Consider the following 21,707-nt stretch of genomic DNA (forward strand, 5'->3'; position numbering starts at 1 on the left):
TGAAATTTATCTCCAACATATTAATTTATAACCAAACCGAAGAAATAATGAAAATTTACGACGAAATAACCGTCCGCGTATAACAGAGAGGAGCGGTGCATCTCGAAATTATCGGTGTCACTGGCCCCGGCATAGAATACGAAAGAATAGAATGACCGGTATCGTAGTCATAATTATTTCAAAACGCTTCGAATACCGGTTAATTTGTTTCTCATTATATTAAATAAACCTATACAGAAAGAGAGACGAGCAAGTTATATCCTCTACATAACGAACGCCAGACTTCCTGCTACACGACCTTCCAGTTGAGAAAGATTGCAGTTATTTGCCGTATCTAAGTGATGTTTTACTATTTGCTGTCTCTGGTATTATGGTGGAAGTTCTCTCTTCAATAGACTAGAAGCTGCTTATTATGTTTGTATTACATTCGTATCGGGTCCGAAGATATATAAGCAGTATCACCATAAAATAACGAGGCAATCCTGGCAGGGAGTTTTTACTGTAGATGGAGCTTTTACCGATGAGAGTACATCGAGGAATTCGATTCGGAGCGAGATCAAAGAAGTAAGTTATTATGGTTGTCCATAAATCCTTCCGCCCATACCACCAAAATAGTAAGGCTTAATTTTATTTACATACATAAAAATGCTTTTAACCGCGTTATTTATCTAGGAACAATTCTCACAGATAGGGTATTGAAAAACTTTAGATCTGTGGCACTCTTTACGACGTATTTGCTTAGGAAGACGAACCTCTACCTGCCTAACCTTTCAAAGCACATAAAGGAATTTTATAGCTTTTTCGAGCTTCCTTTTAACTATTAAAACATAATAACGCTTAAAGTTTGTTTGCGCTTTCGTCCCAGAGAAAGCTTTTGTTTCTGTAAAGAAATTGCCCGTTGCCATGGTTCATATTCCATTCCAGACAAGTTCCCAATCAGTATAATCATTTGAAGATCGCAAAGAGAATCAATAAATTACTTTTTGTAAATACCAGACGTTGCGCTGAAATAATGACACAGCACGGAAAGTAATGGAATTCGCAATCTCATAATTAGTTAAGTCTTCGTAACATGCCATTTACCCAGTTGGCTCCATACCCCTGAACAACCTCGAGCCCAAGAAGATAATTATGCAATATCTATGGAACTGAAATGGCCGTGCGGCGCTCATGCACTTTCTCTAAATCTAGGAAACGGTCTGAGGTGGAAATCTCGCCGCTGCGTTTAAATTTATTACCTTCACTTTTAACCTGTATTCGGACGCGAAAAATTCAAATTGGAAACCGACCGGTCGACGTGCAGAAAGGAGGAATGTCTTAACATTTATCTAAAGTTAATAACTTCCTTTTGCTTGCCTTTACCTTAAATCTATCATTGTTTTTTACGGACGTCACGACAATTTGTTTCGTCGATTCTGCTTGTTGCGGACGAACAGGTTGCTAGTGTGATTTTCTTCGTATATACACACCACAGAGAAATCAGATATAAATTTATCGGCTAATTCCGGGCTCTCGTATGTTTTCATCATGAAATTTGTTCTAATCGGGAGAAGTAGGAAACGAAGAACCAATGGACTAGATTGACTAGAAAGTGTTTATTAGTTTGTTTTGCGTTTCTTGTTAATCGAGTATTTAACACCCTAAACTGGGACCCATTTTAATTAAAACTGTTGATTCCTTGGACTTCAAATAGTTATTGGGAGAATCGTAGAAATGAAGAGAATCGGAAAATCGTATTTTTAGACTGAAGAAAAGAAGCCATCCCAAGATTTTCAATTGGGTGACCTTACTAAAGTAACCTAACCAAATATACTTAAATTAGGCCAATTTAGGCAAACTTTTATCAATTATAAGCATTTTTGGAGATTTTATAAAAATTACTTTTGACAATATTTTTATCTGCGACAACTTAATGCCAGGTTTCTAAAAATTCTGGAATATTGTCTCAAAAACTACTAATTTCGTACCATATACTACTTCAGATTTTTAACATTATTCATAAAGACCAAGCTAACGATATACTATTTTATAAATAATTGAGGGAATTATGTAAAATGTGCTGTTTTTCAATATAACATTACTGATTAAAATTTAATCAGTACTTTTCGAGATATTTGCAATATTTCAAACTTTCTAGACTAGTACTATATTGCCTGTAAATGTGATATTAGTAGTTTTGTGAAGGGTTCCTTTCTTTTTAATTTCTTATTTATTATTTTCTTGATGTAAACTAATAGACTAGAAAATAGGCAAAATAGAATGATTGATGCCAAAAAATTTGATGCCAACTGTCAGTGAGGATGACAATCAGAAAAATTATTTTGTTTACGTTCAAGATTAGCTGTAATTGGTCTATTTCATATCGCACGCTGAAGATTGTCTGTGATTGGTCTATTTCATATCGCACAGTTGCGGAAAGTCTAGGATTCTGTATCCGTTCAACCGTTGGCAATTGCCTACTTAACTGTTCTCTAAACTGTTAAGGAATGAACCAATATCCCTGTAGGAGTAGAAAAAATAGTAAAGCATGTTTTTAGCTAAATTTACACCTTAAAAAACAAAAACACGGAAAATTTCTTACCACGGCTATACTAAGGCCAAATCTTGACAAAACTCAAAATATACAAATTTCCGTTTTTTCTGAGCTTATGCCAATTTTCCGAGAGCCCCCAATAACTGTTGCCAACTATTTACAATACTTTTAGTCAAACAAATCTTGTAGTGAAAATGGTCTGCCAAAGGCGTTATTAAAGTAGCTTCATAAAATTGTATGTATTCTGCATCTTAAAGGGTATTGGAATCATTTTAGTTAATATAGTATTCCTGCACTGTTTTTGTATGAAAAATCAAAAGCATAAATCAAAAACACTTACCTTTAAAATGCATCGTCCTTCGGCTTCACTTTCCGCCACACTGACATTATAAAAACTCTGATCGAAAATCGGTTCGTTATCATTCACATCATGAATAGTCACAAGCACTCTTGCAGTCGATGACAACGGCGGAAATCCGTTATCAGTTGCAATGACCGTAAGTTGCGGTAACGGTTCAGTTTCGCAATCGACACGCGCACGCGTCGTTATCAATCCGCTTCTTGCGTCGATTTGAAACCAGTTAATGTTGCTGTTTGCCGGCTTCAACAGAGAATACGTGATCAAGCTGTTGTTTCCCTCATCTTTGTCAGTAGCAAATACTTGGATGACTGAGGTTCCTGGATCGGAGACTTCCATGACATTCGCTTCGTAGACGTCCTGCTCGAATTCTGGAGTGTTGTCGTTGACATCAGTTACCAGCAAGTTGATACTCCTGGAAGCATGCAACGGAGGTGTGCCAGTATCAGTAGCAATGATGTTCAGAGTGTAGTTGGGCTGCTGTTCTCTATCCAATGGTAGAGAGTCAATAACCAAGTAGATTATATTGTCTCTGGTAGTCAAATCGAAATGTCCGTTACCGCCTTGCAAAGTCACGTTCACGTTAGAATACTCGGTTTTCGAATCCGGATCGTGCACACTAATTCGCGCCACGAACTCACCCGGTTGAGCACTTTCGCTTATTTTCGGCGTGGTGTCGTCACTAAGAAATATCACGTTAATTGTCGGTTGATTGTCGTTCACATCAATCACTTTGATCGAAACAAACGTAGTCGCTTCTAACGGTTGCAGCCCATGATCTCTAGCTACTATCACTAGTTCGTGCAGTTCTTTAGTCTCAAAATCCAAAGGTTTGTTTACTGCTATCACTCCAGTAGAGGCGTCAATGCGAAACAGCATATCTTTATCACTTTGCCGTCTGTTTATCGAATATTCAATTTGAGCATTATCACCAACATCATTATCAGTGGCTAGCACCTGTAGAACGCTGGTCCCTATAGTAGAATTCTCCTGCACAGATGCAAAATATCTGGACTGGTTAAAAATTGGAGGATTGTCGTTGACGTCCTGGATTGTAATGTTAACAGTCATTTCCCCTTTAAGGGGTGGAGTTCCCCCATCTAAAGCTTCAATAAGCAAACTGTAATGCTCACAAGTCTCTCTATCTAAATATCCGTTAATCTGCAAGTCTAGGTACAATACTCCATCCCTTTCCCTGTGGGAGGAGAGTCTGAACGTACTGTTTACATTCCCGGAGATGATATTATACTTCTGAGTGTTGTATACATCCAAATCTAAATCTCTTGCAGGTGGTAAAGTTCTCTTTACGTCCTTAGGGGTATTCTCAGGAAACTCGATGTTAACCAAATCAGATGGAAACGTTGGAGCGTTATCATTCTCATCCAAAACCTTTACCACAACTTTAATATTAACTCCATTTGCCGGAATGGCTACCAGAGAATAACTAGCTCTAGTTTCCCGATCCAGAGGCACTTTTGTCGTAATCTCGCCGGTTTTCTGGTCGATGGACAGGTCGGTGTCGACGGCGGCTCCTACAGGAACGATGAGAAATGGCGGCACACTATCCACAGCACCGTCATCGATAAAGCCGATTTTAGTTCCCACGGGTACTCCTTCGGACACCTCCAGGTTAGTGAGGTGCTCCGATGCCGCCAAAGTGAGCAGAAACAGATTGGCCAGGTAGATGGCCGCCAGGGCCACGATGTTGGCAGGAGGCATGGTCAGCTGTTTTCAAGCATTCTGAAAATCATTATACAGTATGTTAATGTTCTTCAGTGTAGGTAAGTAATGATAGTTAGTTTTGATAAAGCATAAGTAGCTAGATTTTTCTATTTGAATCATTATAGGCGGAATGTTACAATGCAAACAATACTAATTAAAAACCCTTTCTAACCAACTCGATTCAAAGAATTTTTTCTCAAATTTTTAAAATGTCTTGAAAATTACACTTTGCATTTACTTATACTCATTCTGTGTCAGCTTTTTAGGAATCTTTCTCTCTAAAAAATATTGAGAGGCCAAGCATCAGAAAGTTGTAGCAATTTGATTTTGTCAAAGCCTTGATCGTTAAAACACCTTCATTTTGATAAAATACAATGAACTGATTTGAAAATGACATTAAATATCCAATTGACTACTACAGAGTTGGTTTTAAATGACTTGTAACCTTAATAAGTTTGATTGTGTAACCAAGAAGATATTCAAGCTTAAATACTCCGATTCAGTAATTACCATCAACGCATATGTTAACGCCAAAAGTTGCACAATTCATTCCTAGAAATAAAATCCGTGTAGATACAAAACAGCAATAAAATGGTCAATTAATTTTATCGTAAAATCAGATAAAAGTCAGCAGTGTTAAATTGAAGAAACTGTACAGTAACAGTCAGTTGTAAATAGGTAATTTGCATTGTATATTGTCCGCATATGGGCAACGATCGATGCAACATTATCACGCAACAAAACAACAACAATAATAATTACATTAAGCATTAACGAGGAGAACGTTTTCGGCAGCTACGAAAGTGTACTGGTTATTTATTAAGTAATCGGCGGGTACCTTGACATATTGAACGTGGTGATACCAAAACGGGAAAATGTCATAATATACATGAAATAAAGTGCTTTTGCAAACATTTGGACAAAAACTGTCGGGTGGTACCGCATCAGACTTCCGCGCCGGTACCACTCCACCTTCTCGTTCGTATATCAACGTTATTAATTCCAAAGCAAACAGAACCAGTGCAACTACAAGAAATATCGGACTGAAATTATTCGTCATTTTCGTGCTTTGTTTGTCTCTCATTATATCACAATTTCACCGTGACCGTCGGTATTTATTTAAAACTGCATCAGATGGTTACATAACAAATGTCAAGGACGCGTTCGATGAACCCGACCATTCCAACCGTTCAACAGCTTAGGCGATATATTATCATTTGTCAAATTAATGAGGCCTCATCTCTTCGTGAGTGTGTGTGTCTGTAAGTCTTGATGGGCAATTATCTTCTCCCAAAATTTATTTTTAATATAAATTTTAATATTGTCAGGTCATTATCTTATTTTGTTCTCACACAAATCATACACTGCCACAGATTCAGATTTGTTTTGTTAATTTGCAAGTGTTGGCAAACTTGACAAATAAAGCAATTTCCATAGTTGAGTTGTATCAAATTTTAATCACAAAAAATCTGGAAGCATTTTACAACAATTTTTGTGAAAGCCTCTAACTAGTTGATGGGAATGATTTTCTTTACTATTGTTTGAAGAAAGGATAGAAGTCAGTTTCCAACAAATTACTCGTGGAAACTGGTTTTAAATGAATACACGCAAATGTCGTTAACTTTTTCTTAATTGGTGAAAAGCCACCTCAAGAAATCTTTATAGGCATTTTTACCTAAAGTGCTTTAAGCACTGTTTCGTCACATTTGAGCTTTGGGCGTTGTATAAAAATCTGCGTTTAGTTCAAAATAAATAGGTGTTAAGCGTTTCATTGTACAGGGCTGTATTCCTATAATATCTAGAAAATTAATGAAACAGTAATATTTATTGAAAGTTTATAGGAATTATGTAGTTTTGAACATTTTACTTACAATAGTTTGAGTGACCTTTTGCAAAAATATATCAATTCATGATGTAACTATAGAAATATTTCAGTACAAATATAAAGTGTGTGTGCTTTTATATGGTATATTTATCAATACCCAAAAGTGATTGATGACCAAAGTTATTGTATAACAACAATCAAGTTTGTAGCAACAAACAGAATAGAAATTGGTTTAACCTTTATAAACATGTTCACGTATTTTATTAACGCTTAAAGTAATTTTGAATATGTATTTATTGTGTGCAATATATTGTTTCCGAGCCTGCTTGCTAATATGTAAGTTTTTAACACTACTAACAATAAGTGGCTACAAAGGCAACTAAATTAAGCTTTTGATAATCTCATTTGAGCATAAAATCAGTTAATCTTATAAGCAGTTCCGGTGAATGCTGTCTTAATGCAAAATTGACCAGTTTGAAGAATAATTCAGTCCACAAACTAAGTTATTTTGGCCAGTTTGTTTGGCAAATCATTCTGAAAGAGTTTACAAGTTGGTAATAAATCTAAAAAGATAAATTAGACAGTTATTTCAAGATTGGTTAGGTTAGTTTAAGTTAGAAGTATATTAAACTTAAAATCAATACATAAACAACAGACAATAGTTGCATAAACTTCTCTTTTTTAAGCTTCTACAAAATTTATGAAAACTATATGAATTTGTGTCTTCAAAGTGCTCTCAATAAAAATTTGACCCTCTCTCTTTGCCTTTTTCAAAGTGTTTCTCTACAGTAAATTTCCTTAGGAACAATAACATTAACTTAACTAATCTTTCTTTAAAGAATCCTGATTGCACTTGTTAATTATTAAAAATTCGATAGCACAACCTTAGCAAGTCATCCGCAACTTCAGCTTCTGGAGAGTTCAACAGTCAACTACGCGAGCAACCTCGAAATTTCCATATTGTCATCATATTAAGCAAAGGACGTGGAATTTTAAATTATTGCTCATCGGTGAATAACTAGAGGTCAACAAATTACCGTTCAATAAGGTATGCTAGCCTTCAAAGAATGAAAAGGAATATAAGGAAGCGGGAGCCGCTGATTGTGCATCAAAAACAATACGTCATGAAATTTTATTCTATTAAATGGCCAGTGTAAAAGGCAATAGTCGGTCTGCTATATATAGTTCTAAGGCTACTAAAGAAACTAAAATAACCAGCTAACAAAAATTAATCTCGGCCTGTCAGACGAGATTCGAAATAGTTAAGGAACGCCGTGGGGCATTCCTTGGGTTGCTTTTGCTCGTTGCAGTTTACTTAAATGTGCAAATGATTTCATGATTAATACTAATAAATGTGTACACAATTTCGTCGAGAATTTTAAATTGAAATTCCTGCAATTAACTGTTTTATTTACAGCCCACAATGAAATACATTACTGCATACTGGAGAAGTGTATTTGATATGGATTTTTAATTTTCAAACTTTATTAATAATTTCTTAAGCAAATACACCCACTACCACCATCAAAGTTTACTACAAAAAATCAACTTCATTAATATTGAACACTTTTTAAAAGTATTTGCACTTGACACCTTCTCGGCTACGCTTGTTCTAGGCAACGACCTACCAGGTATTCCGAATTTATGCTGCGTCTGTAAAGGCAATATATTGAGATTACACACACAGTAGCTCGAGTTGTTCATCAGAAAGATAAACAGACGAGTACTCGCATGTTTCATGTAAATTGCCGTTACAGTTTTCCCTTATAGAAGAATTTGACGTTATGGTATCATGTTCAGATACGGATGATATTGTGAAATAACACACATTACGAGTTTAAGCTGTCTATTAAAGCGCCATTGTTTGCTTTGCCGCTACCTCGCCAAATCCTAAAGAATGCAAATCGGGTGTCAAGGTTGGTCACGGCTATTGAACTTATTTGTTTATTTGTTGTATTTCTGATTTTTTTGCTTGACGTTAAATGTGATTGAAATTAGAATGACCTATTTATGTCACTTTTTTTACTGATAGTTTGGGATCAGTGTTAACCAGTTATGTCTAATTACAGTAAAAGTAGCTACAGCTTATCAAAAATCTACTGCTTGGAAAATAATAAGGAATTTAATTTAGTTCATATTAATAGAAGAATTGATAGGTTATGTCTATATTTGGTTATCTGTCCTATTATTTTCAGTGTTTTGTATAGTGCAACTCTCTTCTTATCAATTTAAGTTAGTAGCTTTCTTTTCATATAGTTCTGTCATATTTTGCTATAAATTAATTTAGCGTTATTTCAATCCAAGTTTACTACTTGTGCAATTAATCTGTTGCGTTTTGCATGCTTTACTCAAATTTGACTTTAAAAAACTTTTCTAAATAGTATCCAAAGTTGCCAATATCCAAAATTTAAAATATTAGTTTACAGCTGCTTTTGCTACTTTATGGGCAGCGTTGAAGGTATGCTTTCAATTAAATAAATACCATACAGTTTTATTAAAAATCATCTATCCACACTTTTGTTTCCGAGATTTTAAAAGATATAACATTTATAATTAACATTTTTAGTTAATGCGTTTGTTAAAAACCCCTTTTAAATCTCTTTTAACCAAACAGTCATTTCTTAAAATGCAAAAATTTGTGACAAAAACAATGTTTTCAACTTGACAAAATGCCTTAAAACGGTAATATTTCTAAAACTCTGCTTGTTATTTATTAAATATAGACTTTAAACAATATAGATAATACATTTATAATTTACGGCACTTTAACAAAGCTAAGGAAATATTCTGTTTGAATGATATCTATAAAAAACTAATTTTTAAATAAGTTAAAAATGTAATGCTACCAAAAGTATGGTTCTATGTAGTTTTGGCTAAATAAATAAATATTTACAAACCTATTACTTAGAGACGAAAAGAAAAATACAATTTTAAAGTTGATTATGTTTTTAAAGAATTTTAGGATTTGTTTATATATTTCTGTTTTTGAAAAATGATTTTTCTATATCAGGTTTCTAGAATAGACAATATTTAGACTATTTTATTTGCTAAAAAACTAATCTTGACAAAAATGTATAAAGGTAAATAAAAAAATTACAAACACAAAAAACCAGCATGGCAAAGAATAGAAATGTGACTATTTTATGATACCTCAGATATGTTTATTTGATTTTTTTGTACTTATACCAGTTATAATATTTTTATATACCAATTTGTCTATTAATAATACACATTTTATATTAAAATTGTGCTTTGTGAATAATTCGCTAAAAGATTTTGCCATTTCTGTCTTTTCATCTAATTTTAGTAACTTTTCTAATACTACTAACCCATAAAGGGTTAGCCTAAAAATATTGTCAGTCGATAATTGGAAAATTATCATAAACCGAGAAGTTTCCAAATTCATCGTAAAGTTATCGTATTCATTAATGTCTCTCGCAATTATTGATTGTATTTGATCAACGCAGGTAATTTTGCTAAATAGACTTATTTTGATACCAGTTATCTGGGATTGAGCGTTGGCCAGCCATTTAGAGATACACTGTACATTAAAAAAAAAATGAACGCTAAAAAGAAGATCGACAAAAATGACCCTCTAAAAAGAAGAAGATTGACTTTCTGAATGTTAATACAATACTGTTGAAAAACGTTGTTTTAAAAAAAAATATATCTTTTGTGACTTTTCAAATAATAAAAACATACACACAGACATTTTCGTCTATTTATAATTAAGTGATAAGTTTATTATTGTCTACACCTTTTGTATATTGTTTTAGTCGAGGTTTTAGTGTAGAAGAAGACAACTTTATAAATACATTTAACAGGATTTAATACCCGACATGACTTAAACCGACACAATCAATAGTACCAAAATTATCTTAACTATAACTGTCATAGTGATAGAAATCAATTAGTTGTTAAATTGTACTCAGCATTAATCAAAGAATCATTTGCACATTCAAGTAAACATCAGTGAACAAAAGCAGCACAACAAATGCCCCATGGCGTTCTAGAACTATTTCAAATCCCGTCCGACAGGCCAAGATTAATTTTTGTTACCTGTTAGTTTAGTTTCTCTACTTTTTGTTTTTTGTTACAACTATTGATAGGTAATTTGTTGACCTCAAGGGTTTGTCTTAAGTGAGAAATCCTAGTTACTGTTAAATGAGGTGTTAAGCCTTAAGTGTTGCAATGAACTTTGAGCGATGACCCACTAAAATGTCTTAAAAATTGACTATTTGAGTTCCTAAATGGAGCAAATATGTGTAAATGTTTAAAAAAACAGATGAAACCTTCAGAATTTAATTAGACGAATGCTGAGAACAGTCGCCCCGGGCAGGCATCCCAGCAATGTGGCTCATTTGAGCGCATCAGTGTCAAACTAGCACCATCTTTTCTCTACTGTTTTACCACTGTATTCTCTACAGCACTGTTCAGGTTTGATGTTATTAAAGGAAAGTACCAGTGCGAAGAAAATAAAACCTTATCATCGAGGCAGTTGACCGTACCTGCGGGAAGAGAGACTCTCCGGCAACCAGTCCGATTCGAGCTCGCAAATATAATCCAAATTATCCAGCGGTTCACTTCACTTGAACAACATTTAAGCAAAGTACACTACAAGTAAGCACCTTAACTTCACAATCAACGATCGAACCAAGTCGTTTCGGGGTTAGGTGGGTGGAATAACAAGACAAGAACCAAACGAACCGTCCGTCGCGGCGATTAGTACCTTTCCTTCGAGTTTTTAAGATGGACTAAACGAGATGGAGCCGCAAGAGTGGTGCCCCCTCCTGCATTCCTTTGGACCCCCCCGTCCCACCTGTCTCTTTGGTAGTACCGTGGTTCGTGGTTCGCGTTAGGCACACAGGTATAAGTCGGGTCCGTAGTCTGTCCGAAGAGAGGAGAACGCGGCAAGTTTGAAACGGCCAGCCGCTTATTGTTTCGGCCTTAGGAAATGTACCATTGTCTTATTCTCTATTTCGGTGGTGAATCTTGATGGGCGCAAATTGGTCGTTTGGCCAATTCTTGGCTTTTAGATTTTTGTCCAATTGTTTTCCGAACAATAGGCTCGCCATATATAGGATTTAAAAATGGTTTCCGCCAACGGTGTTTCCTAATAAAATGCGCCATTACCGACAAGCTAAATTACCTGTCGACAACCATTCCAAACTGTTCAAACTTTGATATTTTACTAACTGTATGCTTTAAATTACGATTTGTATAGCAAAATATCTTAAAACAAGCAGTACAATGACTTGGCAAGGTCTCTGGCTTCAGTTGCACACATTTCTCGGAGATATCAACAGTCAATTAAAACAGAAACGTTTTTGCAACCCTTTGCAATTTTTCACCAAAGACTTGTTAGTTTATATATTAATTTTTAGTTGTTTTTGTTTAGACCAGTTATTACTTCACTATTGAAAGACAATGCTGCTTAGGATCTTAATGTATCTAATTCTAATATTAATGACAGGCACATTTTAATGAAAAGCTAGCTTTAATGAATATCTAGGATACCTAAAATCAGGAGTCAAAAGTGCAAATTATTTTTAGTTATTCGTAAATACTTCAATCAGCTTATTGCTTCAAAATTCCGCTAGGGGAGATTTGGTAAGGTAAATAATTAAAATCTGATTTAATGTTTATTTTGTATGATTTTTAGAGCGCTCCACCTGTGGTACCTTACACATGTTTAAAACTTTTTTGAGACACTCTGTATGTAACTCTAAACTAAAAATTGTTCTCTAACGTATTTTACCTAAAAAAGGTATACCTGATAAGAATTGATTTTGTCGCGATTTTTGGTTTTAAAGAATTCGTTAATTAATACTAAATTGTTAATTTTTAGTTTAGAAGTAAATACAGAGTGTCTGAAAAAAGTTACGGTGATTCAAACATGTGTAAGATTTTGCAGGTGGTCCAAATCTTATGCAATACGATATTATATTATTAAAAAAATGATTTACAAAATACTAAAACTAAATTGTACTTTTGACTCTCTTCTCGACATTATCCACTTTTGGACTAAGGTAAGTTGGGTTAGATCGTCATATTGAAGCCTCAAGAACATTGTGGTTGCATTTTTTCCGCACCTTTCACCCTGTATAATCTCGATATAATGTTCGTATACAGAGGGATGAAAAAAATATGATACTTATAACTAATTTCTAACTTAAAAAAATGCAATATTTACCTATCTCGAGAATATTATAAAAAAAAAACACTTTTGTGTGATCAATAATAACATAAGTAGTCATTGTTGTTCGAAGTTATCCTATTATTGGAAATTCCGCTAATTGACTGAACACAAGCCTAATCAAGGCATAGGAACTGGGTCTAAATAAACGAGTTGACCCTAAAACTAGCAGAGCGTACGAAAGATTCTCATATTAGTCTTATTTGAAACGGGTACGAGGCTAGTTAATACTACTGTCAATTTAAATGGAGTCCTTATGAATATTCCTGCGTATTTCAGTGGGCACCCATCAGCGGGCGAGTAGCCCGCGAATAGACAACACAATGGTTATGTTCTGTAGGCCAAACAATGAACGGTCTGCCTTTTCGAACCGCCGATTCGATGCAAAACGGGATGAACGAGCCTTAATTTATTGACCGAATTGGCAAAAAAATACTATATCGGACACGACAAATAAAGGAAAAAACTGGGGCCCAGTCGTACAAGTAAACCGCCACGCAGTTAATTTTCCTTTTTCGACATCTCTCTGGGCAGCTGAATAATGCGCTTTTGGATTAGGTATACGAAATGAAGACGAAGGGTCCACTCTTCGGATGCTTGCTGGGAAAAAAATATATTTTTTTCACTTGCAATGACCAATTAGACAACCGAGATCCGACATTTAAAATGTAATTCAAGTTCATCCTTAAAAGTTTTCTTAAAGCTGACCAAATCATTTTTTATTCAAATATTGTAATATACTACTGCAGTCATTCCTCCAAACCTTTAAACTTTATTTTTTCTCTAGGAACCACTCCCCAAGAACCAACCTACAGTTATCCCGAAAGAAATGTATTACTTTATTGATACCTCGGTTAAATTATTGCAAGCTATATGCTACACATTAATTTAGAAACAAATAATCTCAGGAATGTAAAAAGAACATTTAAGAAAAAAAATATTTGTTCTCAAATAAAGCACAAAGCAACTACAATAATAGAAACAATAATAATAAGTATAACCAATATCCACAATTTTTTCTTTCTGGATTTCACCTCTTTCATTTCAGCTTTTTCAAGCTCCTTGTTTCCTGTTTCTATATCAACTGTAACTTCTTCAATAAGTTCAGTCACTCGATCTAAAGACAATTCAGATTATAGTACAGGAAACTGCAATTATTTTAAACAGTTTTTATAGTTTAAAAAAGTACTAACCAACTGAATCTTTTTGTTCTTGGACAATGTTACTGAGTAAAACCATTATTTCCTTAGTATCAGCTATTTGTGTATGCATATCCAGAATACGCTGTTGCTTCATCAACAGATTTTGTTCCTCTAATTTTATATGAGTTAACATGTGGGAAGCTCTCTGCAAATTGCTACTTGATCGAGTGGAAACCGGACGATATACGTCTGATGAACTGGAAATGGTAGTCAAAATGCATTCTCTTTCTTTTGCTGTTATTTTCTGAAAATATTGGACATATAACGCATTTACGGTAAAGCTAGTGAAGAATCAGTAACCTTCAACAACGCATTATACTTCTCCAAAGTATCCAAGATGAATTCTTCAATAGTTCCAGTACGCAACTCAATAACTTTCATTTCAGGACCCTTTGCTGATTTCAATATTTTTATATCTGCAGTTACACATGCTAAGCCATCGTTTATTTTATTTCTTATTTGATTGCTAAAAACGTATAATTTATTTGAAGTTCACTAAGATTTAAACACAATATACGTATACTATACATTTCAAGTCTTAAGAACGAGCTGTCCCTCATAGTCCCCAGCTGTTTGAACAATCGTTCCAAACTTTGAACATTTTCCCTTAAAGTTGTAACCTTTTCACAAACACTATCACACAAGTCTAATAGATTATTTTGAGTATATACACGATTTTTATCCATTTTACAAAGAGTATAATCAAAAAACAAGTTACAACTAAAAATATATTATGCTTGTGGTAAAAGTTAATATTATTAACTGATAATGAGTAGTCCTGCTACATTTATTTGTGGTAGGAACGTGTGTGAATATATAAATTTGTCGCACTGATACGAACACCAAAAAGAGAGTTTTCATGTGATCTAAAAATAAAATGAATTGCATACAGTGTGTGCATAAAGTAGGGAATAACTTATACGTTTTTTGACATCAAGGTCCAGAAAGAAAAAATTACTTGTCAACAATTTTTCAAATAGAATCCCCTGTCTATTTTATTAAAAATAAATGAGCCAAACAACGCTAATTCCAAAAAAATGACATACTAATGCTTTACTACTTATAGTTTAGAAATTAGTTAACAAAAAAATAAAAATGTTGTTTTTTGTCAATTAAATTGCTTATTTTTACTTTAATAAAGGAAAATTTAATACAACGTTAAAACTAATTAATTAAGTGTTGTAAAAATGCGCCCCTGTTGTCCTTTGCAATACTCCAATAATCTGGCAATAAACTCTTGTTACACCTTAATTATAACTTCTTCATTTCTTTTTCCACTTTATGTTCTCTTTTAATTCCTCAATATTACCTGGTCTAGTTTGGTAGACAATATTTGTTAAATGACCCCAAGGAAAAGAGTAGAAAATAAGAGAACAATTCTGGAATCTAATTTCTAAACATGTTTTATATTTTTCTAAATAATGTAAATGAAAACTCAATAACACAACAGTTTTAATTCTTTATATTGATAATAATATTGTCGCGTTTTTACAGTACAATTTACAATAAGAATACTTTAAGGATAACAATAAAATACATATCAATAATAAATAATAAAACTTAATGAGACAAACTGACTAATACATGCCAGTACAATAGAGATTACAAATATAGCACTATTTAATTTACTTACGTTTTAACTCACTAACTAAAACAGAGATTAAAATAATGGCAATTACGGCAGCCACAATAACCAATATTAAAAGGCGTTTCCTATGTCGGTTTTGATAACCTGAAGCTTTTATCAACTGTTCAGTCCCCTCATACACATTTCCGGTTGCGTGATCAATACTATTTTCAATGGTATCTAAAAAAAACAGTATTAAATTTTCAAGCAAAACTTATTGCTGTCCTCAAATGCTAACCTATTGTATCACCCTGTGTATGAACTAAAGAGCCCAACTCTCTCATAATCTGGTTGACATCCAAAACGTCTGCTTCAATTTGTCGCACCCTCTCCTCTCTTTCTACCATCATTTCCTGTTCAAACTGCAACTCTCTGGAAATCTGTAATTGCCTTTGCTGATCTTCACTTTCCTCATCATCTGAAGGTGGACCTTCAGTGTTGGCTGATAATAAAAGATTGGCTTTTTGTTTTTCAGCCAAGGCCTACATGAATTATTGATTTCTTAATGTTAGGATTTATGTGTTTTAAAATACCTACTTTCTGTAACTGTTGATACCTGTTGAGGGTATCCTTAAAGTCATCTTCTAGTTTGTCCACTTGGAGTATTCTCTGTTTATCATTTCTTGGTACTTTGTTCCGTAATTTTGCAATATCTTTGGTAGTGGCAGAAGCTATTTGATTTGTGCTGAGTTGGCTAATATGTCTAGAAAATACAAGTTCTTCTGTAATTAGAACAGAAATAGGTGTTGTAAGGAGGTTGTTTGACCAGCATTAATAAAAATTGCATCTGCTATTACTCAACTCTACAATTAGAATTAAACCCATTGTGTATGTTTGAGACAGATGAAAGCTTTGCTATTCCTGAATGTGATAATCTTTGGTATAATCTGCATCTTCTATTTTGATTTTGAAGATGTTTTACCTGTGGAAGTTGTAATAAACTAGACAAAATTGATTTGTAACAGATTTTCCAAGAAGAAAGTACATTCTAATGATGGTGCCAGAAAAACAGCTGTTTATTTACCTAAGTAAAATTAACTACTGGCTTTAAGATCAAGAAAAACAATGTGGGTGGTATTGTGTTGTGTTATTGCAATTGCCAAATAAGACATCTTTGCTGTCCCTTTAAAAGTCTTACAGGCATTACTATTAATAGACAAACTAGAAAAATCTACTACTTATCACTGGTTTCACATCATATGGTTTCACCTTATTAGTCATCATAATTTGAAAATCTGCAATAATGGACTACCCACTACATCTCTGTTTTCATAGTATATTAGTTGTCATAAACATACTTACATTTTGTTTCGTACTCCTGGGTTATCTCTTGTTGTGCCCAAAAGTTGGAGGTTTTCCTGCAGTCCTCTAATGCTCGAGTTAATGGTATAAAGATTGGTGGCAATATCATCACACAAAGCATTAAACTCTCTGGAAATAACATCACTGGTTCTGGCCCCACTGAAACCGACCTCAGGATCTGTGATCGAACCATAATTCGTAGAATTTCGGTTCATATTGGTGTCTTTTAAATCGTGATTAAAATATTGCACCTTTTTTAATTGTAACAAATTAAACCACCGTGTTGATTACATTGGCCAATTTGATAAAGTGTATTTCACCGAAATTTCAAGTGTACACGAGTATACGATAACTGAATTAGTCACTATTACACTATTTAAATTAATAATTATTCTATAAAATTTCAAACTTTGTTGATCTTTTTGATAATTAAACACTTTTGACGTTTATTATTTTATTTTAAACGTCAACACTGTCAACTGTGACATTCTTGTATAGTTCTGTCTTTGTCTAACCCGTTTAAAACAGAAACACATATCTAACCTTAAAACACAGAACCGGGCTCAGATATTCAGCACAAAGCGCCTTTTTCTTCAAAGTTATTTTTACCTGAAATAAAATTATGAATCGGAAAATATTTTAAAAAATGTAATTAAAAAATATAGAAGCTAATTTTTTAGCACTAATTTTAACTACATTTTGGCACGTCTAGACTTAGCAGCGTGCTAAGTTGAGTTTCATTAATAAAAACAAATAACACAAGGAAATAACAAAACATTATTTTATCATTTATTAGCAAAAAAAAAGCAAATACACGAAGTAAACTACTTCCGAATCTTCTGTAATACCAAACGAACAGTGACGACCAGACAATACAAAATATACAAATGAAAAGCTACAAAAACCGTGTAATACCACCATTTATAAAACTTAAAATTGTAAAATATTCCGAGGAGCTTTAAAATTTCAAACTTAAAAACATTTTCTACTAGATCTACTTCGTTTTACTTGTAGTTCAACTTTTTAAAGCTTGTGAACGAGTCATGCCTCGATAATTTGAGTGGCCTCTTGGCGTTCTTCCTCCAATTCTTTGCCGGTGGTATCCAGCATTTTCCTGGCAAAATCGCTGATTTCCAAACCTTGAACGATTTCCCACTTGCCAGATTTAACGGTCACGGGGAAGGAGAAAATCACATCTTTAGGCGTTCCATAACTACCGTCGCTCAGCACACCCATCGACACAAATCTGCCAGGTTGAGTGCCCAAGAACCAATCGCGCATATGGTCAGAAGCAGCTTTGGCGGCTGACATTGCTGAAGACATTTTACGGGCATTGATAACTGCCGCCCCACGTTTTTGCACGGTCTCAACGAACGTTGAGTTCAACCAACTGGCATCTAGAGTAATAATTTGTATTAGTTGTGATTTTTGTGCCAAAAAATGATTATTTACCTTTTACGGCTTCTGGTACTGGAGTATTTTTACCGTTGATTTCTACACTAGCGTGAGAAACGTCAGGGAATTGAGTGGAGGAGTGGTTACCCCAAATGACGGCATTGCTTACCAAACGGGCTGGAACTCCAACCTTTGCCGCTATTTGAGCGGTAGCCCTGTAATAACGCAATTTCAAAAAACACAAAAGTGTTGTATAACACAAAACATTGTTGCTTTTTTGGATTCTACAACAAATTTTAGATATTTCATATAGAATCCTATCTGTTCTGTCTATTTTATGTGAAATTTGACATTATTTGCAATATCTAAATCTAAAACAATGCAATTTGTCAAAAGACTAGTGAAGTTTTTCAAATTAAACACACCTGAAAAATATCAATTTTTCAAATAAGTAACAAAATACCCACTTAATAAAACCCTAATTTTAGACAGGGAACAATATCAAATTTTAAAAATAGGAGTGTTCCAATTAAAAAACTTGACTTTTTCCACTTTTTACAATTGACTACCTCATATCTTTATTTTTAACGTTTTTCTGCACCCATTCTTAGAACCAACCTTGCTTAACACAAAAACCAAAAAAAAAAAATCACAGAAATGGATACAGATAGATATATGACATTATACATGTATATGTCCTAGAATCTGCAAAAAAACTATTTACACGGTGTTTCCTTTAAAATAAGCGTGTTATTATTACTTCCAGTATAACCGGAATCACCATCGATAACAGATTGCGGCGGTTCTTGGCGAACCATCCTGTATATCTCTGCCAACATTTATAAAATAAATTCTTACCTGTTTTGATCCAATCGAGTCATTGCTGTAAAGTTCTCTTTAGGAATTGACGGAGCATAACGAGAACAAATCAAAGCATTGGTATTTGCAGGATTACCAACAACCAAAACTTTAACATCCTTTTTAGCATACTTGTCCAGAGCCTCTCCTTGTACTTTGAAGATTTTCACGTTGGCACTCAACAAGTCCTTACGTTCCATACCTAAGTACCAAATACAATCACTCGAAAACTCGTGCGCTTATCGATATTTTGAAGGAGCCAACCTTGTTTGCGGGGCATGGCGCCCACCAAAAACGCTGCCGCGACGTCTTTGAAAGCGACGGCGGGGTCAGCGGTTGGTACCACACCCTGCAAAAGGGGGAACGAGCAGTCCTCCAGTTCCATTACCACACCTCCCAAAACATCCATCATAATTGGTATGTCGAGGAGATGGAGGATGATTGGTTGATTGGGTCCAAAAACGTCTCCATTACCCAACATATACAGTAAAGAGTAGGCGATTTGACCTGCTGCTCCAGTTACTACTACCCTGATTGGTTCAGCCTAGAAAGAGTGTACAGAGAGTTTGAAACATTTTAATTATGAGTTGCAACAATATTTTGTGTTTGAAAACCAAAATAAGTTAAGATATTAAGCTTGTTTCATGTGATCATAAATTTATTGATTTACACAAAATGTGTACTTTTAACTGAATTTTTTCACCCATAAAATAAAGTTTTATTTGCATTACATTATTACTAAAAAATGTTGTAAACTTATTGGGTGTTTTAATTAATTTGTTCACATCTAGTCAAAATCTAATAATACATTTTTTTTAAAAACAAACAGGTACAATTTGAAAAATATTTTCAACAATAATTGTATCTAGGCTGAAAGGTAAACAAGATAAAAATAAGCTGTTCAATCCCATCTATAAATATCCACTTAGAAAAACAGGATGCATTCTACAAGTCCAGTTAAAGTGAAAGTTAGAGTGAAAAGAAAATTTAAATAACATTTATTAACAATCCAGTCCATTCTAAAATGTTTTTAAATTATTTGAAAAACTGATAAGCAATGCACATTATGATAATAAAATGTAAATTCTGATAGAGTTTATGTTGGAACTGTAGTAAACAAGCCAGATAGCTCATAATTACATCACATGTTTAATGGTGTTATATTTATAACTGTATCCAAGAGAATAAAAATCCCTCAAATATTAATTGTTTGACTATGTTTTATTAAATTCCAGGTTTTAAATATGCCCAATTGAATTATACTGTGCTGACCTTAAAAGCTGCTAAGTTCAAGTTGTAGTAGATTTGCAAGTGAGAAATTTACTAATTATCATATTTGTTTGTTATTTGATTGATACTTTTTAAAGTTTATTACCAGATAGCTTGGTATATTTTAGTCACAGAAATGTAGTCAAGTAGATGTTAAAAAAAGAGTACCACTAGTTTTGACACCTTGATTGTGTCAGTACACAAGGTAATGCAATACTGAAACACTTTTGAAAGTGTGATAAAGATAGAGAAATTACTGGAGATATTATAACTAAGTTGAATTTTGCATCAATTGAGGTTGTATGTCAATAAACTGATTGACCAAACTAACAAGGCTTAAACTAGTATTATTAACTTCCTGTTAGAACTAAATTTATTCATGGTTAACAGTTATTTATTCAATAAAAAGTTTGAAAGACATTGATAAGGGCAATTCTCATTTGCAAAAAGGCTATCAACAACACAAGATTAAAAAAAAATAAGTGCAATTGAAAATAGTAAACTTATCTGAAATTTGATAATAATTACATGTGCAAGTATTATTTAGAAAAATTGAGTTGGATAGAACAAGGTCAGAATGAAAGTCAAGCTCAAGGTCTCCAATAAGGAGAGTATCAAGCCTTATTACCAATTTATTTCGGTTAATTGTATTACTAATTTTTAGAGGTTTTTGAAGAAATTGTAGTGATTTGTACTACATACTTGGGAAGGCCCAAGTTGAAAAAAATGAACCAATTTTTGACATCACATTAATTAAAGTCTGTTGGTATAATTAACCGGCGACACACCTACAAAGTAAAAAACAAGTTATGCAACAGCCAAAATATTTTGAATTAAGCCGAAAGCACTAATAACATAAATCAGTTAATTAGCGCAAAAACATAGGAAAGCACTCACCATTTTATGTTAATTTCCTGCTGGAATACTGAAATTTAGGTGGTCGTGGATGGACAATTGAGGAATGCTAGGTCGGTTAAATAGCGGAGAGGACTGAGACACGAGAGAACGTCCTTTCACGCTGCAATTTAAACTTGAGAATGTTTTTTTTTAATTGAAAAACTGAATTTTGGAAAAACAGATGACGTCAAACGTCAGCTGACTTTAATTATTAACCTCACTTTTGTCACTGTCACGGTGTCATTTAACAGTTTCGACGGATGACATTCGCCAGTTGTTAAATCCAATTGAGTGAATTACATTTATGAGGGCGCCACCAGTTGTAAACAAAAGTAAGGAAAACGAGTACACCACTTACTTTATTATAAAATTATTAAATAACGCATTTCAAAAAGCAAAATATATCACTTTTTAATGGTACGTTAGTAAAAGTATAAACAAAACTAATATCTGCAAAAAGGTGGAGATTTTTTTCCTGATAGTCTTTCTATTTCCTTGTATGTTTCTTTCAAAAAATTGCTGA

At 33.7% G+C, this 21,707-nt stretch overlaps 4 protein-coding genes across 5 annotated transcripts in view; all 4 read right to left on the reverse strand.

The window, feature by feature from the left end:
- Positions 1-11,193, reverse strand: part of ds (dachsous cadherin-related 1) — a 159,966-nt gene extending 148,773 nt beyond the window's left edge. The window contains exons 1-2 of the mRNA XM_081983039.1: positions 10,947-11,193; positions 2,874-4,631 (exon numbers count right to left, since the gene is read on the reverse strand). Coding sequence (XP_081839165.1) covers positions 2,874-4,610 — 1,737 coding nt within the window. The 5' untranslated portion in view covers positions 4,611-4,631; positions 10,947-11,193. The remainder of the gene's footprint in view (positions 1-2,873; positions 4,632-10,946) is intronic.
- A 1,458-nt stretch (positions 11,194-12,651) lies between these two features.
- LOC145730673 (uncharacterized) lies at positions 12,652-14,629 on the reverse strand. The gene is made up of 4 exons (XM_081982003.1): positions 14,365-14,629; positions 14,137-14,302; positions 13,828-14,080; positions 12,652-13,751 (listed from the first exon to the last, which is right to left on the reverse strand). Exons 1-4 carry the CDS (start codon positions 14,520-14,522, stop codon positions 13,582-13,584), a joined length of 747 nt encoding a protein of 248 aa, XP_081838129.1. The 5' UTR covers positions 14,523-14,629; the 3' UTR covers positions 12,652-13,581.
- Positions 14,630-15,285: 656 nt separating this feature from the next.
- On the reverse strand, positions 15,286-17,208 carry LOC145730139 (syntaxin-7-like). Of its 2 annotated transcripts, none has more exons than XM_081981158.1 (4): positions 16,766-17,208; positions 16,001-16,166; positions 15,702-15,945; positions 15,286-15,643 (listed from the first exon to the last, which is right to left on the reverse strand). In XM_081981158.1, the coding sequence occupies exons 1-4, from the start codon at positions 16,978-16,980 to the stop codon at positions 15,462-15,464; spliced, it is 807 nt and encodes a 268-aa protein (XP_081837284.1). In that variant the 5' UTR covers positions 16,981-17,208; the 3' UTR covers positions 15,286-15,461. The 2 variants fall into 2 exon arrangements, with proteins under 2 accessions (XP_081837284.1, XP_081837285.1); XM_081981159.1 differs by lacking the exon at positions 16,766-17,208 and adding an exon at positions 16,386-16,659.
- A 324-nt stretch (positions 17,209-17,532) lies between these two features.
- On the reverse strand, positions 17,533-21,375 carry Mdh1 (malate dehydrogenase 1). Its single transcript, XM_081981156.1, has 5 exons — positions 21,185-21,375; positions 19,283-19,562; positions 19,019-19,220; positions 18,218-18,375; positions 17,533-18,162 (listed from the first exon to the last, which is right to left on the reverse strand). Exons 1-5 carry the CDS (start codon positions 21,185-21,187, stop codon positions 17,807-17,809), a joined length of 999 nt encoding a protein of 332 aa, XP_081837282.1. The 5' UTR covers positions 21,188-21,375; the 3' UTR covers positions 17,533-17,806.
- Between the last annotated feature and the right edge of the window lie 332 nt (positions 21,376-21,707).

The sequence above is a fragment of the Ips typographus genome, linkage group LG6 (genome assembly GCF_016097725.1).
Source record: "Ips typographus isolate SLU linkage group LG6, UJ_Ityp_2.0, whole genome shotgun sequence".
Classification (NCBI taxonomy): Eukaryota; Metazoa; Arthropoda; class Insecta; order Coleoptera; family Curculionidae; genus Ips; species Ips typographus.

Coding starts and splice junctions, on each gene's coding strand:
- Mdh1 (XM_081981156.1), bottom strand. Junction 19,221..19,282: donor CGCCATGCCCCGCAAACAAG/GTTGGCTCCTTC, acceptor TTTGGTACTTAG/GTATGGAACGTAAGGACTTG. Junction 18,163..18,217: donor AGTACCAGAAGCCGTAAAAG/GTAAATAATCAT, acceptor TTATTACTCTAG/ATGCCAGTTGGTTGAACTCA.
- LOC145730139 (XM_081981158.1), bottom strand. CDS start 16,980: ATGAACCGAAATTCTACGAATTATGGTTCGATCACAGATCCTGAGGTC. Junction 16,167..16,765: donor CCAGGAGTACGAAACAAAAT/GTAAGTATGTTT, acceptor TGTATTTTCTAG/ACATATTAGCCAACTCAGCA. Junction 15,644..15,701: donor TACACAGGGTGATACAATAG/GTTAGCATTTGA, acceptor TGTTTTTTTTAG/ATACCATTGAAAATAGTATT.
- LOC145730673 (XM_081982003.1), bottom strand. CDS start 14,522: ATGGATAAAAATCGTGTATATACTCAAAATAATCTATTAGACTTGTGT. Junction 14,081..14,136: donor AGTATAATGCGTTGTTGAAG/GTTACTGATTCT, acceptor CAATATTTTCAG/AAAATAACAGCAAAAGAAAG. Junction 13,752..13,827: donor AGAACAAAAAGATTCAGTTG/GTTAGTACTTTT, acceptor AATTGTCTTTAG/ATCGAGTGACTGAACTTATT.